Consider the following 10,904-nt stretch of genomic DNA (forward strand, 5'->3'; position numbering starts at 1 on the left):
GAGTTGTGCGGAGCATGGGAAGGACCTGCATATGCTACCATGATGCATCGTGCAACCTAAATCAGCACGGTAGGTGATTGAAATCCGTGTTCAATTAGTTGTCTTAATTGGAAGCCCATGTCAGCAAAACTCATCTATGCTTTTGCAGATGGCATCCACTCTAAGCTCCATTAGTAGCACCTGATGACTCAAATGAGATCATTATGGTAATTTTAGATTATTAGGGTCTCTCTTCCCAAAGTAAGCTGATTACTGATGACCTAAGATTTTCAGATGCATAATTAACCTACTTGGCATGCCACGAGAATCCAAAATCATTGACCAAGTAATACCAAAACTACATGCGAAATATTCTATATATATTGCAGCACTTAAATAGAATCTCAAATAAATCATAAGAAGATACACATGAACATGAACCAAATTATTAAAACATGTTATTCCCGTCCAATTCAATAGGACCAAAAATTAATCAAAATTTGTCAAAGTAACTCTAGGAGATTATTAAGCCTTCCCAACAAGAAGAAAAATTTTATGAGATTATCAAACTCATAAAAATTTGATCATTATTACCAGGCATGACAGCACCCACAGTCCAATCTTGCAGTCAATCCATCCATCATCAGTCATTCGGAAGTTGGTAGGACTAGAGAGTCTCATTTGTAGCATAGGAGTGTTCGGAAATTATAAAAGCTAGGCCTTCTTAAAATATATTTCTTATGAGAAGGGGAAGGCTGAATGCCTATTTCCTGGCACCATGCACCGTAGCAAATAAACAAAAAGAAGATTAAACATTGGATATGAGAGCTAACCAAGGTAATGGGTCTTGGCATACTCTGCGAAAACCTAACCACAATGATCATAAGCCTCGTTCAACAAGCTTGTAGCTCCTGAAATCACCATGTCTGGCTTTGGGTCGAGGGTTGTATTCAATCTCAATTGCTTCCTCACCGATGCCGCCTGCTTCAGCACCACATCATAAACCTTTCTACTTCAAAGATATCGCAACCCTGCCTGCCAAATTTGCTGCTAAACTTGACAATATTGGGAAATTGCCATTCTTCTCAGGCTCAAACCTGACACATGCATACTTTGAATCCGCATGAGTGTGCATAAACTCCATCTGGGCACTTCTTCTGCAGCCTCCAATCAACACTTGGATTCAGAACCCTACCAAGAGGACTTGAAGTGTCTGAAAGTTGACATTCTCGAATTGCCTCGAATTGGAGGCTAGCTGAGATATGTACTGGTAACACAACCAGTATCCTCTAAATTGCCATCTAAATTACAGCAAATGCACCGAGGGCCTAGAGAGTTCTATTTTTATTTTAAAACCAATCCTCTATATATATATATATATAATAACCAAAACAACCTTGCTTTAGAACAAGAAGTTCCAGAGGACTCTCTAATCAGATTCAAGGAATAACTAGCCAGATCCGCGAATGCCTTTCAAGTTGCATGTTTATAATCTGGATCCCCTGAAAACGCCATTTGCACTCAAGCCCTTTTCTTGAAAAAACTAAAACTCTTTGTGCAGTGTGTTCTCATAAACAACATCCTACAAGCAATTCTTTTTAGAAGGCATGCAACAAGAACTTCATAGAACTCCTATATTCCTGGAACGAAGTGCCACAAAAACACGGAATACGAGCAGAAAGAGGGAATGGGTCTGGTGGTTCACCAAATTCAGAATCTTTGTGATTGTGTTACAACAACATAAAGGGGAAGACGACTACAATGGACAAACCAATTCTTAATAGTTACACTCAACAAAAAAAGGAAAAAAACACTCAAGCAAATGACTGTGTCGTCAAAACACTAGCAAAGTTGCAGCTGTCATCGTAACGCTAGGAAAAAGAAATCAGAAAGTCCAATACGGAGATTCAAATAATTAAAAAAGAAGGTAAAAATGCCGAGTGCAGTGATCCCATTTTCCTGGAAGACATTCCCATCTCAACCACCTATTCCACGAGCATTTGTAACTGCAAAAAAGAGAAAGCGAATATGGATAGATTAAAAAATGGAAACAAAAATGTAATGGAAGGAGAAATCACCTTGCATAAGAGAGGATGCTTTAGCAGTTGTTCGATTCTTCTGGTTCTTCTAATTCTTCTTATTCCTCTATATGCATTTTGAAGGTGGGAGGGTCCTTGGTATACCGAATATGTGATGGCCTGCGATTTGCAGGCAAATACTCTTGGATCGTGACCTGGGGGATCGTCTGAATGATGGGCCAGTTGGGGCCGTCCTTGAGGAAGGTCTTAAGCACTGGTAAGCTGCATCTTAGTTGAAATTCTTTAAGACTCTGCATAGTAGTCGGAGCATTTTGGAGTAGCTCCAATAACCACTGTGGGAGGCGCTCTGTCTGTCCATCAGCATCGGTGGTGGATGTCTCTGTGGAAGAAGATAAACGTACTTCCAAGAATTGCAACTTATCAAGATTCTCCACGTGCTCCAACCTTGGCCAATCCTTTATTCCCAGAGATTTCAATGAGGGCAGGTTGTTGATTTCTTTTAAGTTGTGGGCATCATGGATATTCCATTCTTGTAAATTGGTAGCATGCTGTAGGCCTTCTGGAAGAGCTCTCAGCTTGGGACATTCATAAAGCACCAATTTCGTTAGACGAGGCAGCAACTTGGGGGCTCCTCTACTTTTTTTACCAACCCTCTTCACCATACCAAACGACCATTCTTCCCAATAGTCCATGCTCCATAAATCCAGCTGTTCAAGCTTGGGAAATTCAGGTCCGATGATTTTGATTGCATCTGCTCTATAAATTTTAAGTTGTTTCAGCTCGGGCAATAGGCCTAGTGGAGGAAGAGCTCTCAGCTTGGGACATTGATAAAGCACCAATTTCGTTAGACGAGGCAGCAACTTGGAGGCTCCTCTTCTTTCTTCACCAACCCCCTCCACCAGACCAAACGACCATTCTTCCCAGTTCTTCATCCCATAAAATTCCAGCTCTTCAAGCTTGGGAAATGAAGTCGCTGCTGACGATGCACGAGGGCCAAAAAATTCAGGTCCGATGGTTATGATTGCACCTGCTGTCTCAATACGAAGAGATTTCAGCTCGGGCAACAGGCCCAGCGGAGGAAGAGCTCTCAGCTTGGGGCATGATGAAAGTTCCAACTTCGTTAGACGATGCAGCAACTTGGGGGCTCCTCTTCTTTCTTCACCAACCCCCTCCACCATACCAAACGACCATTCTTCCCAGTTGGACATCCCTTTAAATTCCAGCTCTTCAAGGTTGGAAAATGAAGTCGCTGCTGACGATGCACGGGGGCCAAGAAATTCAGGTCCGATGGTTTTGATTGCACCTGTATCTCTAATTATAAGAGATTTCAGCTGGGCCAACAGGCCCAGTGGAGGAAGAGCTCTCAGCTTGGGACAAGTATCAAGTGTCAAACTCATTAGACGAGGCAGCAACTTGGGGGCTCCTCTTCTTTCTTCACCAACCCCCTCCACCATACCAAACGACCATTCTTCCCAGTTCTTCATCCCATAAAATTGCAGCTTTTCAAGCTTGGGAAATGGAGTCGCTGCTGACGATGCACGGGGGCCAAGAAATTCAGGTCCGATGGTTTTGATTGCACCTGCTCTCCAAATTGTGAGGGATTTCAGCTGGGGTAACAGGCCCAGTGGAGGAAGCTGCGGGAATGATATACAATTATCCAGTGTTATGGATGTCAGATTAGGAAAAGAGGCACTCAAAGAAGAGGACATCATCCCGCTGAAAAATCCAGTACCAATGAAGTTATGAATCTCAAGTTTCTGTAGGTGGATGGATTGAGGAGAGAGCTCATTATAAGTCTTGTCATTTCTCTGGATTGCAATTGCTTCTTCCACAAATGCACGTATGTTGCATTCCAAAATTAGTGTCCTCAGAGAGCGGCTGTTCGCGAGTACCAGAGCTCCCCCTGGTTGTGCCCTCTCCAACCTTCGTATCGACAGGAATCTCAGCTGAGACAGAGATTGTAGCTCCTCCAGACCGCACCCCTCGTCATCTTGCGTGTCTCTTCTATCATCATGGCCGACCACAAATCCTTCAAGATGGTTAAGACGTTGTAATTTACCTATTCCCTTTGGTACATAACTCAATGGAGTATCTTGGAGACGAAGGCATCTTAGATTGTACAATTTTGTGATGGCCTTGGGGAGAGTACGCAGGAATTGACAACCTGACAGGTTCAGTACCTCCAAGTTTACAAGGCGGCCGATGGACTTTGGCAACTCCTTGATCTTTGTCCCATTTAGATTTAGATATCTCAGGTGCAAAAGATCTCCTATCGAATCTGGAAGGCTATCAAGTCTCGTGTCGCTCAGCTTCATGACTCGCAGATATCTCAACTTTTCAAAAAGTTCATTCTGGACAATCTTGGTCTTATAACTACTCCAAACAAGAAGGGATCTTAAGCACTTTTGTTGTTTTATTACATCAGGAACTTCCAATATCTCGCCCGCGTTCACCATCGACAAGCGACGAAGTTTACTCAACTGGTTTGTGTTAGGTGATTGCTCGTCACCAAGAAAAATGCTCTCATCACTAATCAAAAAAAGAGCAAGGGAACGTAACAGATCGTGCATTGTGCACCAAGTGTTATCACCATGACCATGTAAAAGGTTCCGCCAAATTAACTTCTTATAGTAATCCTCTGCCAAATCTTCCATAAGTGCATCTCCATGCGTTGTTTTAATAAAACCTTCGGCCACCCAACAATGAATGAGATCCTTGCGATGCATTTGATGGTCCTCAGGAAACAACGAGCAATAAAGAAAACACTGTTTAAGATCCGATGGCAAATTTTCATAACTCAAAAATAGAGCTCTGGGGAGTTTTTCATGAAGTTGGCTCATGGACCAAGCATCACTTTCGAGAACCTTATTCCATTCTGTGGTGTTTCTATCCATCGACCTTAGAACCCCTGCAATAACCTTGACTGCAAGAGGAAGACCATCACATTTTTCAACAATTTTCATCCCGATCGTTTTAAAACTGGAGATCTCCTCCTCTTCATCATCATCTTCAAAGACATTCTTGTGGAGCAATTTCCAGCAACTGTCATCATCCATTTTATCAACATAATGTATCTCTGCTCTAATACTTCTAGCCACGCTCTCATCTCGAGTGGTAATTACAATCCTACCATTGGTTGTTGCACTTTCAAAGGGATATCTAAGCAAATCCTCCCAAACATCTGGCTTCCATACATCATCTAATACTATAAAGAATCTTTCTGAAAGTAGAGAGGAAAGACAGGAAACAAGCTCTGCCTTAGTTTCAGCACCCTTGTAATTTCCATCTACACCCCTAATTATCTCTTTTAGCAATTTTGTTTCTGAAAAATCTTGAGAAATACACGCCCATACCCGTTTAGGAAAGTTTTCTTTTATTTTTGCGTCATTATATATGTTAGAAGCAAGAGTGGTCTTGCCGATTCCACCCATCCCAACAATCCCTAAAACTCCGTATTTTTTATTATCTTCTTTAATTAATGACTGCACGAGACTCTGGGTAGCTTTTTCAATTTCCGTCCCTACAATATCAGACTTGATCACAACGGAAAAAGTTTGACGGGTATTTACACTAGTCTCTCGAGCACTTTGCCTGGTGTATTCTAGTTCAGGCAAGTTTGATCTATACCTGTCAATCTCTTCTAGCCTATCATTAAGTTCTTTTAATTTCTTACCAATTTCATACTGGAACTTGAGGGAGCCAAAGGCAGAAAATGAAGATGAGGAGGGATGGCGTACCGCTGATGTGGACGAATAATTTTCCAACAATATCCTGCCCTCGATCTTACAACGGTCGATGATATCGTCGGCATCATACATGACATCTTTCAGCTCCATCACCCACGTATCGATACACGGGTCTACATGTCTCTTCTGCTCCGCAGATTGAAGAAAACCTCTTATCCTCTCCATTCTTCTTTGAAGTTTCTTGAGATCATCCTTCACGCCTAGCATCATAGACATCTCTCCTTCTACAAATTCTAAAGCCTTGCGAACACACCCTCCCACAAAGGCATCTAAGATCATGGCCATTTTTGGAGACTACCAGAGGCGGATGGATCTCTCAACACTCAAAAAGAAGGGGAGGTTGTGAGGCACTATAGATCCTTTTAAGCCTATAGGTAAAGATCCCAAAGACCTTGACCTACGCGCGATCTCCTCTTTCTGATCCTACTTGTATCCGCCATACGGGTGAAAGATATGCCTTCCTTTATTACCAACGACCACGTAATCATCCACCACTGGATGATTGACGATGAAACCAGCCACGCAGCATTTATTATGAGAAAAAGATTGCTGTGCAATAGAAAAGAGAGAGGCGGGAGGGGTGCCCCCGAGATGGCACTAGGGTGACTTCCTCTTTTTTTTTTTTTTTTGATGTAATGGGAGGATGGGACCAGCCACCCAGCATTTATTACGAGAAAATGATTGCTGTACAATAGAAAAGAGAGAGGTGGATGGTTGGAATTAGATAGAGATATAAATAAATAGAAACAGATAAAAAATATTTTATTTTATAATTTTAGAAACAGTCAGAGATCAGGAAAAGCATAGGGAATATGTCGGATAATCAATAAATAAATCTAAATGATATTTCTTCAAATCTTATCGAAATCATCAAACATTAAAGTATTGCAAAGAATCAGTCAATTTTTAAAAAGATTGATTGCATTTAGTTGTCACTGAAAATACTTCTGATATTTGTCCACACCCATTCAAACTCAGAAAGAATAGAATAATTATAAAAAATCGATCAATCATTGAAGGTCCAGATTGCTTTAGAAGTTACAGAAGATGGAGAAGAGGACATACGGAGGAAGATGATGGTATTTTTTTCTTTCCAACATGACCAAGTAATAGCAGCAAGCAACATTCGGATGATAGGATGAAATTTCTTTGAAAAAGACTTGTTAATCCAATCCTTTATGATCGAGGACCATGGAATCATCCACTAATGGTGTTTGAGGTGCTTTGAGATCTATGCAATGGATGATCCAGCTGTCGTCGAGCAAGAAGGAAGGTGCGGGAGAAAAAAAAGACTGGCATCGATCATGTGGTAGGTGAATGATTACCGGTGGAGAGCGATATTTAAGTTTGCATGTGAAGCTTCAAACAAAAAGTCCCTGTAAGTTGAATAATCTTACCTACCTAACACGTCCATGAAAAATAATTTTATGGACTCGTTTGATTCGTGGAAAAAAATTTTCTTCATGAAAATGAGATTTTAATATATTTTGATTGACTATGAAAAAGTGATTTATTGAAGAATGGCTCATATTTGGTTGAGCATCCATTTTCTTAAAAAAATAATATAAAATATCGATTACATCCTTAATAGATATAAAACCATATATTTTTGCTTCTAAATTTTATATAAATAATAATATTATATTTATATTAATATAAAAATAATATTAATATATTATAATATAATATTAGATCATAATAATTTATTATATTATAATAAAATTAATATATTAGCTATTTTCATGTAGTGTTTGGATACCCAATTTTTATTCCTAAAATAGGAATACGAATTTTCAGAGAATACCTATTCCTTCGTGTTATTCCAGATTTCTATTTGGTTGGAAATCTGATATTCCAGTTCTTATTCCAGTGCAATTAATGCAGTATTATTCCTATGCCTAGATGGTGCTTATTAAAGATCTAGAATAAGCAATTCTATGGTCCACCATGGAATTGCTAAACCAAGATTGTCTGGAATTAAAGAGGGTTGATCGAAATTGCTAAATCAGGATGGCCCACCATCACTTTTTCACTTATTTGAGGGAATAAGGTGGAATAAGCCTTATTCCATCCAGAATTTGGGTATCCAAACATTTCCTTTAGGATATGTTTGATTGGGATATATCAAATTGCACGGTAATATGACAATCCTGAAAATTATTTATTTAAAAAAATAATTAAGAAAGAAAATAATTTTTACTATATTTGATTGCTAGAAAAATTACTCCGTAAAATGATATTGAAAAAAGATTACTATATTTGGTTGGTGATAATCCTACATAGAAATATGATTAAATTTATAAATATATCCTTCAATATAAAATAATTTTTTAATATTAGAATAGAATTATCATCTTCAATTAGTTTTTATATAATTACCATAATCACATAGCTTTTTGCATAATGCTATCTCCTTCTTAATCTTTTTGCAAAAGCTATTTATTGAATGAAATTTTGAAAGATATTAGAACAAATTCAATGATTACATATTCAGCTTTATTGAGGATATTTTTGTCAAATATGGATTACCACCACTAAAAAATTTATCAAATACCAACCTTCATGATATTTGCTTTACCTTCTCTCTCCGAAAAATAAGCATGAGGCCCACTAAAATATTTGTTTTATCAATGCGGATCCTTACTGTGCACCGCATGGTGCGGTGACAGCACGCACCATCCATTGCGCAATGGACAGCCGCGCATGGATGTATGCCTGTTGCACGCGGTCGTGTGCAGCCATCCATGGTGTGATGGATGGTACGCTGTGGTGCATGGCAGAGAACCCGTGCTCTTATTTTATCTTCTCTCTTCTAAACATTTGGATCATGATCAGAATCGAAATCAAAATGAAGATTTGAATCTTTATGAGAAAATCAGAATGAGACCATTTCCATTTCTTCCCAAAATCAAAATTGGAATAAGATTTTTTCAATCAAATAATTGGAGCAGAAGTTACCATTTCTATTCCAGTCCCTAATAAACATCTTATCATCTAGTCAAACCATTTGTCATGATAATAACAATTTATTCTCATTTTGCCAACCAGTGATTCTGCATGCCATCCAGATTCCAGTCATCTGACTTTCCTAATTATTTTGCTATATCACATGTTGAAGAATATGATGGTGTCCACATATACACATGAGGTCTTTTATTTTTGGCTTCGTCAGAATCAGGTATCACCATGAATGACTGTTGTCGCTTTTACCTATAGAGTAGCGACCAACGCCGTGTCCAAAGTTTGCCGAGGAAGAACGGGCAAACTGAAGGTGCTTTCATCAGTACGAAGGATACAAATTTTGTTTGGACACTTCATGCTTGGAGCCATGCAGTTACAACTTGCAAGCTTGGCCTAAATGAAAGCATTCATAATATTCTAACAGCTGTTATAATAATTTCACAGATATGTCTGTCATGTTATGCATATTAATAACAAGTATCTAAATTATGATTGTTATTTGACCATCCTGATACGACGACCATCATGTAATAATAGGAATAATAGCCATTATTTGGCATTTGCGCTATTTCCCTGAATAAAATAAACTTTTTTCAAAATCAAATTGACTAATTTTTCTCTAAAAGGTTCATACCATTAAAAAATTAGTTTCTAACTGGACAATAGTTTGGACTAAATGTTGCTATTCTTTAATTTATTACTTGTTGGTTTCCATTTTAATACGATTATAAGATTATAAAAGGCATTAATTCTAGTAATAAATTTCAAATCAAACAGGATAAGGGTGGTAACAGTCATTGTAATCGATACACCATGGAACCTTTAAAACTCGGAATCTACTGATACACCTCGGAATCGTTAAAACTTGGAATCTATCCTCAACGGCAACAGCAACTATTGAACCGTCCATGATGGCTTCAGTTGGGTTTTGTTAACAGCTCAATAGCAACATCAATAAAACCAAGCTTCCAAAGCTTTGCGAACTACCTTACAGCTTGTGTCCATGTGGCCCGCTTGGGAGCCACTGCCTTCTTGTTTTCGCAAGATTAACTTTCAATGGCAGTGATGGACAATGGAGTTTGTGAAGGAGCTAGCTTCATCATCCGGAAATTTAGTTGCTCTTTTGTGGCTCTATGTGGTTTTCAATTAATTAATACTGTTATCCCAATGGCGGAGCTGTGTGGAGCATAAGAAGGGACCGCATATGCTAGTATGCTACCATGATGCATTGAGCAATCTATGTCAAGATAAAGGATGAGTGAAAATTGTGTTCAATTGGTTGTCTAAACTAGAAGCCCATGTCAGCAAAACTCATCATCGATGCTTTTGGAGATGGCATTTACTCTAAGCTCAATTGGTAGTGTGACTCAAAAAGGATCATTATGGTGATTTTAGATTATTGGTCGCCCTCTTCCGAAAGTTTTCTAATTCTTCATGATCTAAGATTTTCAGATCGATAATTAATCTATTTGGCATGCCATAGGAATCCAACATTATGGACCACGTAATACCAAAACTACCTATGATATATGCTATATATTTTATAACGATTATATAGAATTCTCAAATAAATCATAAGAAAATACACATGAACATAAATCAAATTATTAAAACCTGTTATTCTAGTCTAATTCAATAAGATCAAAAATTAATCAAGACTCGTCAAAGTAACTCCAGGGGATCATTAAACCCTCCCAACTATACAAACTTTTTTTGTGAGATTATCAAACCCTTCATAGTTAGAAAAATCTTTTTTCCAGAGCTTGCTGCTTTTTGAAACAATTTTTTCCGTTAGACCGAAGAACACTTTTATCCCCAAATTTCAACCTAACATAACTACCCAGGAGTGATATTGAAAACCTGCCCTCAAGGATGGGTCTGACATCACTTATGTCTGTACTAAGTCAGCAGTCAAACGTGATTTGGGATCACTAGAGCACCACCAAATGTGGTGATATTGCCACCTCAACCCATGTCATTGTTGATCTTGAGATGATCACCAGCCCGTATCAAACACTACCTTTGAGGTGACCTATTCTTACAGGGAATCAGAAAACGCAGCTAACTGGGTAGCCGCCCATGCGGCTAATCACATTGGGAGAGTCATTTGGGATTTCCTTCCTGTTGTTCCTCCTCAACTGCGGGATCTCTTGTCCTCTACCCACATGGATGTATTTAC

General features: G+C 38.8%; 1 protein-coding gene across 1 annotated transcript; it reads right to left on the reverse strand.

The window, feature by feature from the left end:
- Positions 1-1,325: 1,325 nt before the first annotated feature.
- Positions 1,326-6,360, reverse strand: LOC109506458 (putative disease resistance protein RGA3). Its single transcript, XM_073246522.1, has 2 exons — positions 2,058-6,360; positions 1,326-1,985 (listed from the first exon to the last, which is right to left on the reverse strand). The coding sequence occupies exon 1, from the start codon at positions 6,047-6,049 to the stop codon at positions 2,117-2,119; it is 3,933 nt and encodes a 1,310-aa protein (XP_073102623.1). The 5' UTR covers positions 6,050-6,360; the 3' UTR covers positions 1,326-1,985; positions 2,058-2,116.
- Positions 6,361-10,904: the final 4,544 nt, after the last annotated feature.

Source organism: Elaeis guineensis, chromosome 12, assembly GCF_000442705.2.
Source record: "Elaeis guineensis isolate ETL-2024a chromosome 12, EG11, whole genome shotgun sequence".
NCBI classification, from domain to species: Eukaryota; Viridiplantae; Streptophyta; class Magnoliopsida; order Arecales; family Arecaceae; genus Elaeis; species Elaeis guineensis.